Raw genomic sequence first — 22709 nt, 5'->3', positions numbered from 1 at the left:
AAGCCTCAACTAGCTTTCCTATTCCTAGCTCAAGCTATTAGATGGATTTAATGACCCACATTGTTGCTATTAACTCTTTTCCTAACCTCTACTTTCTTTTCCAAGCAAAGTAATGGTATTAAGGCACAAGTAATGTTGTACACCATCACAAAACATTGATGCTTGAAGAGTTAATAGAAAACACCATTAGCATATAAATATAGTATGAATATGAAACCCAATCACATAACTAACACATTGGATCCCACAACCTTAGCTGAAAGATTAGCTACTAATATTCATTAAAAGTAAATCAATCAAGTAAAATGTATTCATAAAGCTTACAAAAGTGTTGGATGAAGAAGATGACAAAGCTAAAAGAAATCTCTTAAATGCTTCAACAACCAACAGTAAATGACTCCACAAGAGTTTATGCCAAAAACTGCCGGATAATCTAAACCAAAACCCTAACAAATCTATTTATAGCATGTCCAAAACGGGAACAATTTCCAGACAAAAATGCCCCTGTGCATCATGTGCGAATCGCACTTAGTATCGCAAGTGCAACATGCGAGTCGCATGTTGCACAAAATCATCGCATGTGTGACATCTTATTCATCAGTTGAGCAGCATGTGCGACACCAGATGCGAGTCGCATGTGCAACATGCGACTCGCATGTGGCGTCGCATGTGGTGTCACACATGGTTTCTTATTTAGCCTTCTCTGTCAGCAGATACTGCGTCAGATGTGGCGTCGCATGTGGTGTCACACATGGTTTCTTATTTAGCCTTCTCTGTCAGCAGATGCTGCGTCAGATGCGATTCGCATGTAGTACATGCGACTCGCATATGCTGCCTTTGTTCAGTTCAGCTGACTTTTTGCTTCATTTTCCTTCATTTTGCTTCCAGCTACTTCCGGCACATGTTTTTCTACAAATTGTCCCAAAAACACGAGAAACGACATCAAAAGTACTTGGGGATGTACAAAAGACTAAGTAGTTGGTGTCGAATATGCCGTAATTTCACGACTCATCAACACCCCCAAACTTATACTTTTGCTTGTCCTCAAGCATTTAAAACAGAACTACAACATATGCCAATTGCTAGGTACTACAATGATGATCGTGATCAGTCAAAACATAGTTATTCAAAAGACGAGTTCCCCTCCCTCTTGTTGCGAGACTTGGTGCCTTTCCTCAAAGGGTGGGAATTAACCAACTGCTGCACTTGATGACACAAGGTTACTCTATCTTTTAAAAGAAACGGCTTCAAATGAAGCGTCAAGAAGTAATTCTTTCGTTGATCTTAGTAATCCACATGCCCTCACAAAAAGACCAAAGAAAGTCCCCCACACATATATTCACGAATAGCAACTGGGACAAAAGACGAATAAGGAGAGAACCACTCACACTCAGAAAAGAACATGTACAAGTACAAAAAAATGTGGTGCCATAAGCTTGCCCTTCAAGTATTTCTCCACTAATGTAAACACACTTGTTCAAAATCAATTAGGACTTGCGGGTTATAGCTAAGGTTCGGGGTTAAGGTGGGGTGAAATTTGGGTAGGAGTGACTTGACGTCTCCCTAAGCATTTTCGAGCACGCTCCCTTCACCCAATCCGTACCTTCTTTATCATTCAAGCATTATCCGCCAATTTGTGACTCCTTTTGCCATTATCGTTATTGCTTCTCTACTTTCCCACTTATTCCTTACATCACAACCATTATTCACACCCTTGCGTTCACTGCTAAACCTACGATTTATGTGTACATATACACACCTTTCTTTACACAAATATCTACATATATATATATATATATATATATATATATATATATATATATATATATATATATATATATATATATATATATATATATATATATTTTGTTAGCTACCACCCCCAAACTTATGCGTTTTAGCCTATTGTAGCGTATTCGATTTGCTTTGGGAGATAGGGTGCTAAAAGGTGGATAAACAAGGGTAAAAGGAATGGGGCCTGTCACATGGTTGTAATGAAAGAAAAGAAAAACAAAGTTACGGCTCAAAAATGGGTTAACTAGGATATCAATGCAATGGGTAGGAATTTTTAGGTTTAGTGGCGGTCCAAAGAGAGCCTAATATCCTTTTTCAAACAAGTGTAGTTTAGTATTTCGCCTTGAGATACTTTCCGGGCAAGTTCTAGATCACAATTATGCACAAGACTTGGAACAATGACCTTTCACACACATGGCACATGGATTACTTTGCTAACTTCTAACTACTTCTCAACCCATCATTCTAGACTTGCAAAACATTTGTGTGTCACCAAATGAGTCATGTTAGTGTTATTCCCCCTCTCTGAGTACATATGCAAGAATTTTGGGAGGGGTGTTATCAAAATATGATGGAAATGCGTAACAAGAAAAATTTATAAACTGATCAACCATCACTATTATACTTGGCAATGACAAAGTACAAGTGTACAAACTTAAACATGAGCTATCCTAAAACAATAAAAACAAACATATGCTACGTGAGTTGTCCTACCCCCAACAAAAGGAATATGCAGTGTCCCCAATGCATCAAATGTAGTACAAGGGATGAGTAACTCACGATGGACGCCTGGCGTCCGATGGTGTCTGATCAGCAGGGAGGACCTCCAACGGAGGTATTATCAATGGGAGCGTCGCAGCATCACCCTCCCTCCCGGGTGTCAATATGTCAGGCCCCACACACAGAGGAGCGGTGGATGAACTGGCCTCACCCACTTTCGGGGGTCGAGAGGCCCCCTGGATTTTCTGCTCGCCTCAAAGGACTGCTGCATGGCCACATATGTGTCTATCTCGTCTTCCGCGATACCAGCAGCTCGGGCGGAAGTACGTGCCTCCTCAACAGCTGGGTCAACCTCCAGCTCCTCATCAAACTCTTCCTCGCTTTCTTCCCCCTCTTCTTCCTCTTCTTCCTCAGTTTCTTCGTCCTCCCCAGCTGACTCCTCCACCCCTTTTCCCGAAGGCATGGCAGGAGCTGTGGGTCCAGTGGAGACTAAGGAGGCACCGGATGGTAGAATGGGTGCACTGAGCTCAATGTCATGGGCTTTCAATACCCGAATGTCCTTCTTGACTTTAGCTAGGTCCGCCCGAATGGCAGGAAGGCCGCCTGCACTGCCCCCCTTAATCTGCTCCAACCGACGATCAATGAGGCGAACGTGCTCCTTAATTATGTCCTGCTCCTTTCTAATATCTGTGATCGCCTGAGTGTAGGGTGCCATTGCTGCCTCAATCGCCTCCTTCACAAAATTGGGGAGCCGCTCAACCAACCAATTAACTTTAGCATCTGCTGCCCGGAGCACTCGCATACCCTCGGCAGACACTCCACGAGCTGCTGTGGTGGATGGCGGGACCGTATCAGTAGGAACTGTAGTGGAAGAACTCGGAGGGTCAGACCTCGGTGCTCGAGGGGCTGTGCTAGGAGTGGTCTCCTCATCATCAGTGGGCAAATCTTCGGGCTCAAGTATATGAGCATCAAGTGGTGGCCCCGAAGCTCTTGGCTCTGTGCTCACCCGCTTTCGCTTCCTAGTTCCCGGTTCTAATTTGGTGTAATCAATCATTTGATCAGCCGGTACATTTCTGTCCACCCGAGGAATATCACGAACCTCTGTCCGGCGGCATAATTCAGTGATCAAACAGGGAAAAGGGAGCGATGTGCCCTTTTGAGTGGACGAATTCTTGATATGGTCTCGGATAATTTCCCCCACATTGACAAGATGCCCCGACATGAGCGAAGCAATGAGAATACACTTTGCAATAGGTATGTTGGTGTTGTTCTTAGAAGGAATCACCCGCGATGATACGAGAGATAGCCAAAACTTGGCTTCGCGGTTGAAAGTGTTCTTCTCAATTGTGACCGATGGATCTAGCCATGGTGGAGTCCCAGAGGCAATCACTGAAGCAGCCCATTCTCGATGCTCCTCCGGGTTCTCCATCTTCAACTCATATTCCGAACTCACCGGAGGCCAACCTTCAACAGGGTCTGTTTCGCTGCGTTGCTTATATAGGATCGATGTTATGGTATCGGTAGCACAATCAACCTCTTTTCCCCGAACCGGAACCCAACACAAATGTGCCAAGTTTTTCTTTGGTTGGCGGCGCGATAGCTGCGCATTCAATGTGGCTGCATAAGCTGCGTAGAATTCCATTACCAGGGTCGGGCAATATACAGCGGGCTCCATGAAATAATTCCATCTCAAAGTTTCAAGCTTGCGAATGATGCCCGGACATTGGTCGTGCAGCCCCTGGAGAGTGACTCTCTTTTCAACGATGAAGCCCCGAACTGGATTCCCATCGGGCTTAATTGTATTCCAGGTCTTATATAGTTCCCTAGATCCAGGCACGGTGAACCGTTGCTCCATTGCTTCCCTCCGTTGACCTCTTGTGACAGCATCCTCGGGCTCAGGAGAGGAAGCCCCATGTGTCCCCTCTTCAGACTGGGGGACGGGATCAGCAGATGCCTTGTCTTTTCGTCTTCGTGTTGCTCGTTTTCCTCCACCTTGAGGTTGGTTTGATCGAGCCATTCTGCACAACATACAAAAATATACCCATTATTTATGGTGTTCCTTTAGCAATGACGACGAGGTATATAAAAAGAAACCAAGCATTGAAGGAGTGGCACCACATGCGAAGCACAACATGCGAGTTGCATGTGTGACATGCGACTCGCATATGATGTCGCATATGATGACAGTGAGATCACTACTTGTGAGTCTCACTGTCACCACATGCTGCAGTATATGCGATTCGCATGTGCAACATGCGCATCGCATATGATGCTCGCATGTGAGTCTCTACGCAGTTTTTTTTTAGCGCATTGTCCCCCATCTATCATTGGAAAAATCTATTTAATTACTCACACACACCTATGTTAGATTATTGTTCTTCACAACAGACAAGGACAAAAGCATTATGGGTCCTATTTCACAGGTAATGTGCCATGGGTACTCAAGAATTCCCCATTTTGGCGAATGGTCATGTTTCCTCAGCATCCAAACATTCAAAGGGTCATTTAGGCATTTAATCAAATGAGTTGCAAGCGAGCCTGAACTAACAATTCTTACAACAAATGGGTACTCAAGAATTCCCCATTTTTCATCAATTTCCATAAACCCACAAAATCACATAAGATAGATCTACCCAACTAACTAAATACAGCGAGTGATACAGTACTACGGTATGATAATGACATGGGATTGAGCAAGTAGTGAATACCATCTAATGTACGGAGGAGAAAAGTCGACATACCTTGAAAATTAATGAAAGTAGGAAACCTTGAAATCCTTTGTTTTCAGGGGAAAAAAAGTAAATACCAGTTAGGATTTAGGGAAGTGATTAAAGATGATTAGAGTGAAATGGAATTATGGGGTGATATAGGAGGAAAGAAGGAGAAGGAGGAGAGGGAATCGTGATTATTGTAACTGAAAAACAACCGTTACCTTTTTATTTAAAACAAAATCGATTCCCGCCGGGTCGGGTCGACCCGCGATTTTTTTTTGACTTACCTGCACAACATGCGACTCGCACATGATGTCGCATGTGTAACATACGAGTCGCATGTTGTGACACCCCGTCGCATATGCTGACAGAAAGTTTGGTTCTCATTGCTTGAATTTTGGCATGAGATGCGAGACGCATATGCCATAGCAGACACCACATGCGACTCGCATGTGGTGTCGCATGTTATGTCAGTTGGCATTTTTCCACTTCTTCTTTCTTTTTGCACACTTTATTCCTACACACTTGGACACACATCAAAACATCATAAAAGTAATAACAATAAACACATGAAAATGAAACTTGGGTTGCCTCCCAAAAAGCGCTTGATTTTACGTCGCAGCACGACGTTGATACCTGTTTAACCCTTTTAAGGCTCGTTGAGGATGAAGACCTCGATAATTTTTGCTTCATTCTGAGATCGCCAGTAATGTTTCACCTTTTGCCCATTCACTTTGATTTTATTACCACTTGGGCAAACAAGTTCAATTGCTCCAAATGGGAACACTTGTGTGATTTCAAACGGGCCGGACCATTTGGACTTCAACTTTCCGGGAAACAACCGGAGCCTGGAGTTGAACAACAATACCCGATCTCCGATGCTGAACTCTCTTTGCAAGATCTTCTTGTCATGGAAGTGTTTCATGCGGGCCTTGTAGAGTGAAGAACTCGCATATGTCTTAAGTCGAAATTCATCAAGTTCGTTAATCTGCTCCAGCCTTAAGTTTGAGGCATCACCCCATTCTAGATTCAACTTTTTCAAGGCCCACAATGCCTTATGTTCGAGTTCCACCGGAAGATGACAAGCTTTTCCAAATACCAGTTGATATGGAGACATGCCAATTGGTGTCTTGTAGGCTGTTCGGTATGCCCATAGAGCATCATCCAATTTCCTTGACCAATCAGTCCGGTTAGCATTCACTGTTTTGGAAAGGATGCTCTTAATTTCTCTATTTGAGACCTCAACTTGGCCACTTGTTTGGGGATGATACGGGGTGGCAACTTTATGCTTAACCCCATACTTCTCAAGAAGAGTGTTGAATAATCGATTGCAGAAATGAGAGCCCCCATCACTAATGATTGCTCTTGGAGTTCCGAACCTTGAAAAGATAACCCTTTTCAAAAATGCAGTGACACTTCTTCCTTCATTGTTGGGGAGCGCGACGGCTTCCACCCATTTGGATACGTAGTCTACTGCCACAAGAATGTACTTATTGTTGTAGGAGCTTACAAATGGACCCATAAAATCAATGCCCCATACGTCGAACAATTCAACTTCGAGAATCGGTGTCATTGGTAGCTCGTGCCGTCTTGATATGCCCCCATGCCTTTGACATTGATTACAAGCTTTCACAAAGTCATGAGCATCTTGATGGATTGTCGGCCAATAAAAACCGCTCTAAAAAAACCTTAGCCGCCGTTCTTGAGCTACTATGATGACCACCCACCGGTGATGAGTGACAAGCTTCGATGATGGGCATCATTTCTACTTCAGGTATGAACCTCCTTATGATGTTGTCGGCGCAAACCCTGAATAGATATGGCTCGTCCCAATAGAATTTCCGGGCATCTCTCAAAAACTTCTTCTTTTGGTGGAAGTTCAAATCCACCGGCATGATGTCACTTGCATGGAAGTTAGCAAAATCGGCATACCAAGGGATCATGTCATGCGACCCCGCCATTACCTGCTCATCTGGGAATGACTCATTGATTTCTAGGCCATCCAATAAACGCCCACCCTCTTCAAGACGAGACAAGTGGTCCGCCACTTGATTTTCATACCCTTTTCTATCTTTGACTTCAAAGTCAAACTCTTGCAAGAGGAGGACCCAACTTATCAACCTCGGTTTTGCATCTTTTTTTTTTCATGAGGTAACGTAGGGCTGCATGATCGGTGTGAACAATCACATGAGTGCCCAAAAGATAAGCCCGGAACTTCTCGAAAGCAAATACAATAGCCAGCAACTCTTGTTCTGTGCCAGTGTAATTCATTTGGGCACTGTTCAGAGTCTTGCTTGCATAGTAAATTGGGTGGAAGAGCTTATCACGCTTTTGGCCAAGAACAGCCCCCATGGAAAATCCACTTGCATCACACATCAACTCAAAGGGTTGAGACCAATCCGGGGCAATGATGATAGGAGCCGATGTGAGTCTCTCTTTCAAAACCTCAAATGCCTTTAAACAAGCATCATCAAATACAAACTTCGACTCCTTCTCCAACAATTTGCATAGAGGATTGGCTATTTTCGAGAAATCCTTGACAAATCTTCTATAAAACCCAGCATGCCCAAGGAAGCTACGAACACCTTTAACGGAAATTGGAGGAGGAAGCTTAACAATAACCTCAATTTTAACCTGATCGACTTCAAGCCCCTTTTCCAAAATCTTGTGCCCCAAGACGATGCCTTCTCTAACCATGAAGAGGCACTTCTCCCAATTCAGAACCAAGTTTGTCTCCTCACATCGTTTCAATACTTGGGCAAGATTCTGCAAGCATTCATCAAAGGAATCTCCAACCACGGAAAAGTCATCCATGAAGATTTCAATGGACTCCTCAACCATATCGGAGAAAATAGACATCATGCAACGTTGAAATGTTGCGGGTGCATTACATAACCCAAAAGGCATTCTTTTGAAAGCAAAGGTCCCATAAGGACAAGTGAAGGTCGTTTTCTCTTGGTCCTCGGGTGCGATGGTGATTTGGTTGTACCCGGAATACCCATCAAGGAAGCAATAATAATCTCTGCTCGCAAGCCTATCAAGCATTTGATCCATGAATGGCATTGGAAAGTGGTCCTTTTTGGTCCACTTATTCAGCTTCCGATAATCCATACAAACACGCCATCCGGTAACCTTGCGAGTGGGAATCAACTCATTTTTATCATTCGCAACCACGGTGATTCCACCCTTTTTTGGCACGCATTGAACCGGACTCACCCATGAGCTATCCGAAATGGGGTACACAACCCCGACGTCTAACCACTTGATTATCTCAACCTTTACAACTTCTTGCATGGGAGGATTTAACCTCCTTTGATGTTCAACGCTTGGCTCACAGTCTTCATCAAGCTGAATTTTATGCGTACAAATACCGGGTGGAATCCCTTGAATATCCGCAATACTCCAGCCGATTGCTTTTTTGTATCTTCTCAAGATCACCATCACCCTCTCTCTTTGCTCATCAGTCAAACGGGCCGATATAATCACAGGCAATGTGTTGTTGAGTCCAAAAAACTCATACCTCAAATGTGAAGGAAGAGGTTTGAGTTCCAAAGTAGGAGGCTCAATAATTGAAGGTTTTGCAGGAGGAGTTGCTCGGTTTTCCAAGTCAAGATCGAGTCTCTTTGGATTGAGATGGTAAGACCCCATTCCAATCAGTGCATTGACCATCTCCTCAAATTCTTTTTCGTCATCCCATTCATAATTCATTATCACCGCAGCCAACATATCACCTATATGCTCATGTTCTATGGTTGTCTCCATTGCTTCATCAATTGTGTCAATAACCGACACAACACTCATATCCGCCGGTTGTTTCATTGACTTGCAAATATGGAAGCTGATCTCTTCATCATTCATTCTAAATTTCAGATCACCTCTTTCCACATCCACGAGGGCACGCCCTGTGGCTAAGAATGGTCTTCCCAAGATTATGGGAACTTCAAAGTCAACTTCACAATCCAAGATCACAAAATCGGCCGGAAAAATAAATTTATCCACTCTTACAAGCACATCATAAAGAATACCGATGGTCCTCTTTACGGTTCTATCCGCCATAAGTAATCTCATCGTTGTAGGATGGGGGTGCCCAATCCCAACTTGTTGAATATTGAAAGCGGCATCAAATTGATGCTTGCTCTAAGATCACATAAAGCTTTAGCAAACTTGTATTCACCGATGGTGCATGGAATTGTGAATGCTCCGGGGTCTTCTTTTTTGTGCACCAAAGCTTTGGTGACAATTGCACTACAATGATGAGTGCCCCCCCAATGTTTCGATGCCAGGACTCCTTCTTTTGGTAACTAGATCTTTCATGAACTTCGCATAACCGGGCATTTGTTCAAGTGCCTCAACCAATGGGATATTTATTAAGAGATCCTTTAATCGTTCGATGAACTTGAGGAACTTTCCATCTTCCACTTTCTTTGCCAATCGTTGGGGAAAAGGGGGGGGGGGGGGGAGGCCTCATAACGGGCGGTGAAGCCCTTGGCACCTCCTCCGCCGCTTCCTTGCTTTCCGAGGCATCATTCATTTCCGGAAGGTCCTTGTTAACGATGGGCTCTTCAATACCAGCCCGCATGTTCTTTGGGTTTGCTTCTTCTTCAATAACCATGGGTTCTTCAACCATTTTCTCTTCATTACCCAACACATTTTCGTTCGCCAACTCCTTTTCCCCAATTGTTTTGCCACTCCTAGTAGTAATTGCATTGCATTTATGTTCACCATCGTTCCTTGGATTAGCAACTGTGTCACTAGGGAGTGAGCCTTTCTGCCTTTGGTTTAGGATTGCCGAGATTTGGCCAAGTTGAGACTCCAACTGTTTAATGGAGGTGGAGTGTCACTTACAACTTGACCCATGGATTTGACCTCATCTCTAGTTTCCTTGCAAAAGGTGTCGGTGGACTCCACTTTCCTCAGTACCTTTGACAACATATCTTCAATTTTTGAATTAGAGGAGTCGCTATTTGGCGGTTGACCAGAGCTTGGTTGATTTCCCTTCGGAGGGACATACGGATTTGTGCTCCGATGATTGTTGTAATTGTTATTGTACCCTCCTTGATTGTTGTCATGATTATCTCTCCAATTAGAGTGACTTTGTTCTTTGTTCCAACCTTGATTCCCTTGACCTTGCCGCCAAGATCCTTGATTTGGACCTTGGTAGTTCGGACGGGAACCCTCCCTCAGATTGTTGACATAACTCGCCTCCTCATCATACATTTGGAAACATTGCTCATCCGGAGGACCCCCTTCGAAGGATTCTACCGCATTCACCTTTTTGCTTCCGCCACCCATGACATGTTTTGTTAGAAGGTCCATTTGGGTGACAAGTTTGGCCATGGACTCATCTCTCTCTTCCTCCTTCTTAATCATCTCACGAGTGAGCACATGTTTGGAGGAATTTCCTCCACCCACTTCCGAATCCCTAGTGTGCCATGCTTCATTAGTCTCGGTCAATTTATCCAACAATTCACAAACGGTGGCATAAGAGTTATCCATAAGAGACCCCTCTGCAATGTTGTTCGCCACTGATTTGGTGACCGAATCTAGAGATCTATAAAATGTTTGTAGAAGCACACCATCGGGTAACCCATGCTTGGGACAGCTTTTGACTTTCTTTTTAAAACGAGTCCAAGTTTCATGGAGAACCTCATCCGGAAGTTGACGAAAGTTGTTGATTTCGTCACGGAGTTGCAACATCCGCGATGGAGGGAAGAACTTTTTGAGGAATGCTTCGGTCAGTTCCTCCCAAGTAGTGATGGATGGACCCGGAAGGAAGATCATCTAACCAAGCCGTGGCTTCCCCCGTTAGGGAGTACGGGAAGAGCCGTAGCCTGACTGCTTCAATTGAGATGCCCGGATGCACATTGGTAGAACATACCCCAAGAAAGTTCCTAAGGTTCCTATTCGGGTCATCTTTGGGTAGACCCCTGAATAGGCCCTTAGTGTTGAGCAGGTGCAGCATGGTGTTGGTTATATGGAAACTCGAATTTCCAATCAAAGGTGGGGGCTGAATTGCAGCTGCATAGCCTGCCCCCACAGCTTCTTCACCAACCGCTATTGGTGGGTTTTGGACTTGGATACCTTCCTCCTCCATATTGCCTGCACAACACACAACAACAAAAAGGAAATAAGAACTGAAATAAAGACTAAGAGTAACGTTTTACACTAGTTAGTAAATTTCTAGACCGTACTCCCCGGCAACGGCGCCATTTTTGATAACGTCCAAATCCACCCTATTAATTAGAATAGGCACGGTCGTATGCAAATATATTTTACCCAACTATGAGTCGGGGTCGATCACACAGGGAATACAATGAAGAAATATACTCGATAAGTGTAACACCCGACTATTAGTCTATATTTCAAGAGGAAAGGAAATATAATAAAAGTTTGATTGTTGTTTGTTCATTAAAAACTGAGAATGGTTATGGGATGTAAACAATAGGTAAATGGGACTAAGGTTGTGGTTCCAATTGAGAGTAATGCGTTTGGGTATCAATTCAACTTATTTATATGCCTAGGTGCATTAAGCCAAGGGTCACGTGATTCTTGCCAAAAGTTTTCCAACCAAATCAGCAAATTTCATCCTAAGCTTTTCCAAGCCCTAGGATGTTTTTATAAGAAAGCACCCATGAAGCCTCAACTAGCTTTCCTATTCCTAGCTCAAGCTATTAGATGGATTTAATGACCCACATTGTTGCTATTAACTCTTTTCCTAACCTCTACTTTCTTTTCCAAGCAAAGTAATGGTATTAAGGCACAAGTAATGTTGTACACCATCACAAGACATTGATGCTTGAAGATTTAATAGAAAACACCATTAGCATATAAATATAGTATGAATATGAAACCCAATCACATAACTAACACATTGGATCCCACAACCTTAGCTGAAAGATTAGTTACTAATATTCATTAAAAGTAAATCAATCAAGTAAATTGTATTCATAAAGCTTACAAAAGTGTTGGATGAAGAAGATGACAAAGCTAAAAGAAATCTCTTAAATGCTTCAACAACCAACAGTAAATGACTCCACAAGAGTTTATGCCAAAAACTGCCGGATAATCTGAACCAAAACCCTAACAAATCTATTTATAGCATGTCCAAAACGGGAACAATTTCCAGACAAAAATGCCCCTGTGCATCATGTGCGAATCGCACTTAGTATCGCAAGTGCAACATGCGAGTCGCATGTTGCACAAAATCATCGCATGTGTGACATCTTATTCATCAGTTGAGCAGCATGTGCGACACCAGATGCGAGTCGCATGTGGCGTCGCATGTGGTGTCACACATGGTTTCTTATTTAGCCTTCTCTGTCAGCAGATGCTGCGTTAGATGCGATTCGCATGTAGTACATGCGAATCGCATGTGGCGTCGCATGTGGTGTCACACATGGTTTCTTATTTAGCCTTCTCTGTCAGCAGATGCTGCGTCAGATGCGATTCGCATGTAGTACATGCGACTCGCATATGCTGCCTTTGTTCGGTTCAGCTGACTTTTTGCTTCATTTTCCTTCATTTTGCTTCCAGCTACTTCCGGCACATGTTTTTCTACAAATTGTCCCAAAAACACGAGAAACGACATCAAAAGTATTTGGCGATGTACAAAAGACTAAGTAGTTGGTGTCGAATATGCCGTAATTTCATGACTCATCATTCTCCAATAGCTCAGTGGATGATTTGGAAACATCACCCAAAGTGGAATAGTTTTGAGGATTTCTTCACTAAAGTTGAATTTCGCACTCCATGGTTTGACAATCACTGGTTTACTATTAATCATATGGGGTCCCGACATCATAACCTAGTCTCTATCGCTACAGGCATGGAATTTTATGACAAAATAACCATCATTGTGGTAATAGATGATAGGTTTGACTTCAAAGGACCACTGACTAGTAAAGAATCTGTTTACAGCCCCTATAGTTGGTGTATCACCAACTACATACAAGATTAACACAGCTTGCCACATTTCAGACCCTTTTGTCACCTCAGTCTTGTCAAATTGTACCAATGTAACCCCATTTTTTATTTATTACTGGAGCAATAAATTTCAGTGGCATACCTTTCGAAGCTAGTTTTGACCCAGTGAACAGGTTCACCCAGGTTTTCTCTTGTGCCGGTCCAATTGGAGGCTGGTTGAGTTCCAATCTCCGGTTAGCAGTAGTCGTTCCTTGTGGTTGTGTATTTTGTTTCACTACTGGTAGATTCGGCTTCTCCGCAACTTCCTTCGAACCCATCCCTTGTGTTTCATCTGCCTTCGTTTCTCTTGTGCCGGTCCAATTGGAGGCTGGTTGAGTTCCAATCTCCGGTTAGCAGTAGTCGTTCCTTGTGGTTGTGTATTTTGTTTCACTACTGGTAGATTCGGCTTCTCCGCAACTTCCTTCGAACCCATCCCTTGTGTTTCATCTGCCTTCGTAGTTGTCCCTTTTGGGGTTACACCTTTCATCACCATAAGATTTGGTGGTGTAATCATAACCCCTAGCCTAGCAAGTTCCATCTAAGCTTCTTCCATTGTAATGACTCCAGAGCTTGTAGAAACACCCCTCTTTGCGGTCGCTTCTTGCACTGTCTTACTCGTCACCTGTTTCCTTACATTCATCTTGACCATCTGGACATCCTCCTGGACGTCTTGTGTCTTTCTTGGCCGGCCTTGCGCCATGGCGACGGCGGCAGAACGTAGTTACACTACTATCGTACGCCTTTTTAGGTTTTCTTATCGTGCGCCGCGAGAGCTTATTTCTTTATTACACTTTTAGAGAAAGAACCTTTTGACTTCTTAGATAATGAATGTCACATAAAAAGGGAAATCTAAGTATTTGTTAGGTAGTTCATAGCAGAAATACAAAGTCATTTTCATTAAGAATATCTTTAGCAATATTATAAGTTCATAAACAATTATGGCAAAAACGAATTATTAGTTTGATATACACCCAAAAGTGGAATTCACAAAGAAGATAATGCTTCATTTATTTTTCCTCTTTCACAACAACATTCACATTATATCTTACACGAAATCCCAAAACAAAATATGCACTCGTTTGCTTATGGGGATGACTGTACATGACCAAGTGCAGCTAACTTTTTTATGCACTTAAAGATGTGTGCTTTTAAACTGCAGAAAAAAAAAATGAGTGCATTTCAGTTATATGTTGTGACTTTTCAATTTCGAAAAAAAATAATTATAATTTTAAATGCTAATTTTGCTATTTTAGTCATGTACGTCTGAAGTTATGTTTGACATTGTTGGATCGATTCCATTATTTAATAAAAAAACTTTTGACACATAAATCAACTTTCAATGGATATCAAAACTGTCCTTGTACCAAAATAATTTGTGTTACACCGCATATTTTCCTTTTATCTGGAGTTTCGATCAGAAGTATAGTGGAAAGTAATTTTAAATTACAGTTAGAAATACATGAATAATCATAACAACAACAACAGCAGCAACGTACTCAGTATAATTCTATAAGTGGGGTTTAGGGAAGGTCGAATGTACACATATTTTACCCCTACCTTTATGGGTAGAGAAGTTATTTCCGATAGACTCTCGGCTCAAAAAACACAATCAAAGCAGCATAGAAAGGAAATAACGACAGTAAAATAGGAAGATAAAAAAAACAATCGAAGTAACAAGTTGTAGTAAAAATGAAGAATAAGATATTGTGCAAATACTAGAAAAGACTACTAAATAAGGAGAAGATGAGAAGAGACGACTAGCTTCCTGCTTCTCCCTTATAAAAGTACTAAAGCAGATACAATCAAACAACTCTATAACAACATCATTGGTTCCGAAACTTTTTGGTTGCTATAGCGAGCTGCTATTATACACCTAGAACAACATTCAACATTTAAATAATATTTGTCTGTTATAAGCAAAAACAACTTCCAAATCGTAAGCTTTATCAAACTTTCCATAAAGAAAGAAAACTTTTTAATGATGGAAATATATATTTCATATAATATTCTTTGTCATAAATAGTGTACTATTAAAATATCAAAATATTTATCCAAAATCTCTAGACTTATTGTTGGCAATCTTAGAGATTCTGTTTTTATAAATATGGTTAATTAAGATATTACCAAAAAAGAAGATAGACGTTATAGAAGGGTAATTTTACAAGGAGTTTACTGTTATAAAGATGGTTATTGCTGTTATAAATAAAATGTCGTTATAGAGACATAAAACATAACATAAACAATTCATTTCTAGAAAAATTAGGTATTGTTATATAAAGACGTAGTTACTTTATAAAATAGTTTGCTAACCATAAAGGTATAAATGACTTTTCAAAGTATAAATACATTTACACCATTTTTGCCAAAAGGAAAAATAAGGCAAAACAAAGAGAAGGAAATGAATAATCCAAGTAAAGGGGGACCTACACGAATCGCGCGCTGCCATGATCATAAAACAGAGTTATTCAAAACAGAAAGAGCTCGAAAATAGGAAGGGAAGTGACGGATATAGAGAGAGAGAGAGAAATAAGAACGAATTGCCCTCTTTAATTTCCTTGTCATACATACTTATATCATTTACTTATTAGACCCCTTCCCATCTTCTTCTCCAGGCGGCAAGTTTTGCCGCCGGAAAGGAATTAATATTACTACCCTTTTTTTTCTTCATTCTTCTTTATCTTCCTCTTCTGCATTACCCTGTCATTTGGTAATACTATTTCTCTTTCATGTCAACATCAATTATTTATGTGTTGGCTTGGGTACGATGTGAACATGCGATTTGGTCTTTTCCATTCCGCCGTTTGGCCAACTTTTGAAAATAAGAGAAAGGGGAATGTGCTTGATCATTTTGTGTTTTTGTTTTGAGTTTAAAAATAAAAACCTCCCGAAAAAGCAGATTTGAAAATTGTTAGTAGCACAAAATTTCTAGACAACACTTTAAAATATATATATATATATATATATATATATATATATTACTCGTCTCTGTTGTTGCTATTGTCGTTATCGTATTTTTTTAAAAAATTATTGCAATATATGAAAATAATCTCAATGGACAAACGCCGGGAACTAGAGTAAACACCATATATGATTTGTTTGGGGTGCGTGGTAGTGTCGAAATTTTGCATGTTGAAGCCAAGTTTAATTTAATTAACATTCTCATGAAAAATGAAGGGATTTAATATGTTTCATGGTTATAATACTAGTATATGTTTAACCTGTTAAATTTCTTATAATGCAGTTTCACCTATGGAGAAACCGAAAACTCCCTTAAAGGGAGTCCTTGATGATATTAAAGGAAGGATAACATGCTACAAACGCGATTGGCTTGACTCATGTGGCACAGGCGTAAGGTATTTTGCAATATTTTATCTTATGTTTGCGCTGAACATGAATTAATTTATCACCCACCTATTGATGAAAAATGTTGATTTTCATGTGTATATATATTCATATAGGATACTGGCTCCAACAGCATACATTTTCTTTGCTTCTGCTCTTCCTGTGATTGCTTTCGGAGAGCAATTGAGTAGAGAAACAGGTCCGTCCTAGTATCTTTTCATGCTTGATTACTACTCCCATAGGCGAATTCAGGAGGATGAGTTCACCTCATAATTTTTTTTTTTTTTTTTTTTTTTTTTTTTTTTTTAAAAGATGCAAAAGTGCATTTAGTAGGATTCAATCCCACAACCCTGATGGATTAAACCCAGCACCAAACCAGTACTCCACTCAGTCTAGTTTGACCATGTGTTCCTTCAATTAATATTAGTTATATTTCAAGGAATATACATATTATACCGAGTTTAGTTGGGTGACCATGTGTTCACGTGACCCATATTTTACACATGGATTCGCCCCTGACTGCTCCCTCTGTCTCAGATTATTTGTCGTGTTTATCTTTTACACTCCCCTTAAGAAAAAAATTAATTAGGAGGGGTTTATGACTATTCTACCCTTGTTTGTGTCTTAAGATATAATCTCTCTTAATTGAATATTTACGCTGTTTATGTGCCATCTTGAGGTGCTTGCAGTCGTCAAGAACACTTTCTTGTCTTGAACTTCTAAAATGAGAAAATATTTGAGAAGGAGGGAGTAAGTATTTAGCACATGCAATAATCATGTAATACAAGTTGGATTAATTTGTTGGTGTATTGATATTGACAGATGGAGCTATGAGCACAGTTGAAACACTTGCTTCTACTGCTATATGTGGAATCATCCATTCCATTTTGGGTGGACAGCCTCTGTTGATCTTAGGAGTTGCAGAACCAACAATTATCATGTATACCTACTTGTACACTTTTGTTAAGGATAGACCAGACATGGGGCCAAAGCTGTTTGTTGCCTGGGCAGGATGGTATGGAATCTATTTTATTTTATTTTTCCTTTGTCTTCTCCAAAAGGAAAGCAAATGCATAAATGTTACTAACCATATTGTTTGACAGGGTTTGTATCTGGACCGCGTTGATGCTGTTTCTTCTTGCTATATTCAATGCTTGCAATATCATACCTAGGTTTACGAGGCTTGCAGGGGAACTCTTTGGCATGTTAATCACAGTTCTTTTCCTCCAAGAGGCTATTAAGGTACTTGTTCCTAATATCCCTCCCAAAGCTACAAGCACTAGAATGGATTTCCATTTAAAACTAGAAGAAATCCCATGTTCATACCTTTGAAGAAATCCCATGTTCATACCTTTGTTTTTCGAGTCACAGGGAGTAGTGAGTGAATTTACTATTCCAAAAGGTGAAGATCCGGAACGAGAGGAGTTCCACTTTCATTGGCTCTACACGAATGGGTTACTGGCAGTTATTTTCTCGTTTGGTGTTCTTTTAGCTTCTATTAAAAGTAGAGGAGCTAGATCATGGCGTTATGGAACAGGTATGTGACTATATCTGCTTTATTGAAGGGTGAATTTGGAGATATTGTTGTCTGTTAAAAGTTAAAATCTTTCATTCATTGACTATTATGAACAGGTTGGATGCGAAGTTTTATAGCCGACTATGGGGTTCCCCTTATGGTTGTGTTGTGGACAGCAATGTCTTTTGGTGTGCCTGGAAAAATTCCCTCTGAAATTCCTCGAAGGCTCTTTTGTCCTCTCCCTTGGGAGGCTAAATCATTATACCACTGGACTGTGATCAAGGTACTATAAATTTCACAATGAGACCTTATTCATCTAGGAAATCATCTGTAACTTCTTGAGTTCTCCAGCTGGACTGCTTCTATAGTCTGCTCAGAGCAATATCTTGCTCCTTTAGTTGAGCTTTCATAAAACGGAATGTTGTAAAATAAAAGGAGACATTAGAATTCATTATCAAGATCCTTTGTTTTTATATATGCTCTTGCATAGGATTGCTAACATGATATTCTTCAACAAAAAGCTTTTGAAAGGGGGCCAAACAAATAGCTTGTGGCACATAACTTTCTCCTATAGTAATTCGGAAGTCAGTATTATACAGGTCAAGATATTGTCAGGCACCTCTTTGTTATTTTTCTGAAAAAAGAATTTTGAACCAAATTTATGGTGAAACTTTATGTACGTCAATCAAGTCAGAAACATTCCTATCCGTCTAATTTAGTTTGTGCACTTAATGGCAGGATATGGTAAGGGTCCCAGTGTTGTATATCTTTGCGGCCTTCATTCCAGCTCTCATGATAGCTGGTCTATACTTTTTCGATCACAGTGTTGCTGCACAGATGGCACAACAGAAGGAGTTCAATCTTAAAAACCCATCTGCTTACCATTATGATTTGTTTTTGCTTGGGGTCATGGTATAGATCTTCAGAACTTTTTCTATGTACAGGCATAAGCATAAATTCACTTCAGGTCTTTTACTCTGGCTCATTCTTCATCCTGAATTTATGGTTACAGACTTTGATATGCGGATTACTTGGAATTCCCCCTTCTAACGGGGTACTTCCACAATCACCAATGCATACAAAGAGCCTTGCTGTACTCAAGAGACAGGTAGATAATACAACAACATGTTCTCTGTTTATTCTCGTCTGCTTGTTTAATAGTCTTATTAAGACTAGTTGGTCCTTCATGAGCAGTTAATTCGGAAGAAAATGGTGAAGTGTGCGAAGGAAGGTATTAAGCAGAATGCAACAAAATCAGAGATATATGGAAAGATGCATGCCGTCTTCGTTGAGATGGATGCTACATCAAAGGTAAGAGATGCATAGGTCAATGTCCATGTGAATTAGGTGCCGTTTGGCCATAAATACCAAAAAATATTTCACTTTTTTTTGGAATTTTGGAGTTGGAGTTGGAGTCGTGTTTGGCCATAGTTTTTGAAGTTGTAGTTTTTGGTGAAATGTAGTTGTAAAAAAGTGAAAAAAGTGATTTTTTTTTTAAAAACAAGTTTTTTGAGTTTTTGGTATTCCGGAATACAACTTCAAGTTGTATTCGGAATTTTCATGGCCAAACGCTAATTCCTGAAAAAAGTAAAAAAAAAAAATCCGGAAAAAAGTGAATAATTTTTATGGCCAAACGGCACCTTAATCATTTATAGGAAATGTGTTTATTTATTTTCAATACCTCCAATTAGTTTGGGTTGAGGCATAGTTGTTGGATTATAAGAAATTTTGTTTATATTATGCAGCGCACGGCAGATAAGGAGTTGGAGAACTTGAGGGCAGCTGTTATGAAACAGGACGATGGAGAAGATGGAACAGAAGAAAAATTTGACCTTGAGAAGCACATTGATGCCCACTTGCCTGTCCGAGTAAATGAGCAAAGAGTTAGCAACTTTTTGCAATCTCTACTTGTGGGATGCTGTGTGCTTGCTATACCTGTGATCAAGAAGATACCCACCTCAGTCCTTTGGGGATATTTTGCATACATGGCTATTGACAGTCTCCCTGGTAATCAATTCTGGGAGAGGCTGCTGCTGCTTTTTATTCCTTCTGGTAGAAGATTCAAGTAAGTCATGAATAAACTATTCCTCAAAACTCTCGGACATGTTCACATTAACACCTGGCTATCTTAATTGTAGGACTTCTGTGTTGTTACCTAAGTACACTAGCCAGCCACCCTAAACTCTCATTTTCCCTGTTAAGTTCCTATTGGAAATAGAGATTCAGAAAAGTGACATATATTTTGGCATTGGGATCCTGACATATCTTTATATTGTTCTTATTTGTCTCAAACTGCTGTTGTAATTTACTTTTATGGACGACCAAGTCATAGTTATATACATACGATTATTCAAGTGGTAGTTATTGATTGGTTAACAGTAGCATCTTTTAACTGTCATTTTGACAGGGTCTTCGAAGGGCTACATGCCTCCTATGTTGAGTTGGTCCCATTCAAATTCATTGTCAAGTTTACAATGCTCCAGTTCCTGTATTTCTTAATTTGTTTCGGAGTATCATGGATACCTATCGCTGGAATACTATTCCCTTTGCCTTTCTTCCTTCTCATACCTATTAGAGAGCATGTTCTTCCCAAGTATTTCCCACCCGAGTATCTTAAGGAATTAGATGCAGCTGAGTACGACGAATTTGCTGGTGTTCCAAAGGTAAATTATTTTTCCTACCTTTCCTGCATTCTCCCGTGTAAGTGTAATTGTTAATTCATGCAGGTGGGCTCTTATGTGCTTTTGTACCTAAGTTACTCGGACTCTTTGAAAGTGTTGCCGCACCCGTGTCGGATCCTCCAAAAATATGCTACTTTTGAAGGATCCGACAAGCACCCGACTATATTTTAGGAGAGTCCAAGTAGCATTGTTTTGTACACATTTTAATGTATTGTTAGATGAGAACTTTGAGGGTCTTTTAGGATACCAGTTCTCACAAGGGTTAAATGTTATCTATCTGCAGGAGAGAGAGATAGCTGATGAAGAAAATGATGATGATTTCTCTGATGCTGAGATATTGGATGAGATGACAACACACAGAGGTGAACTAAAACACAGATCTGTCAGCCTTACCGAAAGGCAACATCAGGTAAATTGGCCTGCCAAATCGTCCAACATTTGCAGCTTTCATATTTTTAGGCCGGAAGAATGTTTATAATGACCCGATTTTTTATGTCAGGTTTATCCACACGAGACTTCTGAAGTGTAATGTTAGCTGATGCATTGATGTAAATGATATAGTGCATTGTGATTCCCAACCAGAGTACTATCGGGGAGGTCATTAATTTTCACAAATCCTCTCGGTTGTGGAAAATGTGCAGTAGAAAGGATACATGAAAAGAAAGACGAGAGTAGAAAAAAGCGGGAGATGGAGATATTATAAAAAGAAAAAAGCACAAGAGATTCTATACAAACTTTATTTTTCTTTCATAGTACAGAAGCTAAAGTAATATAGAAGTTTAATGCTGACTGAAGATTGTGTATAATTGTTGATGCTTTTTTTGTGTTATCATTTTATTTTTGGCAAACGTTGAAGATGTAGATGCCTTTTGTGTCAATACAAATGGGTCATTTAGGAATCTGATAACTTGCTTCTAAAAAACTACTTCATACTCTTTAAGACATCTGAAAATACATTGATAGTAAAAGGCTATGTAGTTTAAATGGCTCGATAATGGAGCACGGATTTTAGCTCCGATATATGATTGACAGAAAAATTATCAGATTTGGAGGTATATGCTCGTCTCTACTTATACTTGGCTGTCCAACTAGTTTATGCTATTCTGAATTCATATGATGTGCTTGAGATCCCAAAAGGTTCAAGGCCCCAAAGATTGTCCTATTTATATAATTGAAATTATTATTACTTACTATTAATTACAAATAAGGTTTTCAATCATTTATTGCCAGCTTTAGAGGTGTGCAAATTTCAATGCGACCGATGAATCCAAAAAAAAAAGAAAAAAAATGTATTACTACCTGAGTTCCCCTGGTTCGAAAAAGATTTTGTATTTTATGCTATTGGCTTTCGTTTCAGTTAATAGTTCTTTTAATATCCTTAATGATTTAACTGACAACCCAATAAGATTTGTTAAATTTACCCTTTTTACCCTAATAAGTTAATTTTGTATCACCTTCCTTAAACTACGTTTACAGATACTTTGTTGGTTTCGAATGGATTATCTATTAATGTGCTAAGGTTCTTCTTTTGGTTTTAATTCTCCACTATTGTTATGTAATCCACAACACTTGGTACATACTTGCTTTCTTTCCTCCTCACTTACTTCAGACTTCGAGGACTCAAATCTGATACCTACTTATTAATTACTATATCTATTGCAGGCATTTGAAAATTTTAAGTTACTCCATTAGTTCATAAATCAATAATCGAATCGTTAACGATCCAATTAATCGATAGTCAATAATTTAATATATTAATGGTTTGATTTTCAATTTAACATGTTTACAAACCAATAAACTGAACCAATAACATTTAAAACCAAACCAAACGGACAGATAACTCTAGCCAACTTTTTATCAATCATAAATCACCCAGTTCCAACTTTATGAATTATGATATTCTTAGGAATTTAGTTGAAGTAATTACAGAGTAAAGTGGGAGAAATATAAACCACAAATAATTCGTCTTCTTTCCTTTAAATC

General features: G+C 40.0%; 1 protein-coding gene across 1 annotated transcript; it reads left to right on the top strand.

Annotated features, from left to right (window-relative positions):
• Positions 1–15712: 15712 nt before the first annotated feature.
• Positions 15713–21625, top strand: LOC132638338 (probable boron transporter 7). Its single transcript, XM_060355264.1, has 14 exons — positions 15713–15894; positions 16429–16540; positions 16646–16728; positions 17352–17544; positions 17633–17771; positions 17901–18066; positions 18162–18328; positions 18784–18957; positions 19058–19153; positions 19240–19356; positions 19791–20110; positions 20453–20708; positions 21010–21135; positions 21226–21625. The coding sequence occupies exons 2-14, from the start codon at positions 16437–16439 to the stop codon at positions 21253–21255; spliced, it is 1971 nt and encodes a 656-aa protein (XP_060211247.1). The 5' UTR covers positions 15713–15894; positions 16429–16436; the 3' UTR covers positions 21256–21625.
• The last annotated feature ends 1084 nt before the right edge of the window (positions 21626–22709 follow it).

The sequence above is a fragment of the Lycium barbarum genome, chromosome 4, assembly GCF_019175385.1.
Source record: "Lycium barbarum isolate Lr01 chromosome 4, ASM1917538v2, whole genome shotgun sequence".
Classification (NCBI taxonomy): domain Eukaryota; kingdom Viridiplantae; phylum Streptophyta; class Magnoliopsida; order Solanales; family Solanaceae; genus Lycium; species Lycium barbarum.
Note: the sequence above shows the minus strand (reverse complement) of the source record. Positions and strands in the feature narration are given on the sequence as shown.

Bases quoted from the DNA above. Each gene is read 5' to 3' on its own strand.
- LOC132638338 (XM_060355264.1), top strand. From the start codon at position 16,437: ATGGAGAAACCGAAAACTCCCTTAAAGGGAGTCCTTGATGATATTAAA. The intron at 17,772-17,900 runs GTACTTGTTCCT...TTCGAGTCACAG, and splicing joins TCCTCCAAGAGGCTATTAAG to GGAGTAGTGAGTGAATTTAC. The intron at 18,067-18,161 runs GTATGTGACTAT...TATTATGAACAG, and splicing joins ATCATGGCGTTATGGAACAG to GTTGGATGCGAAGTTTTATA.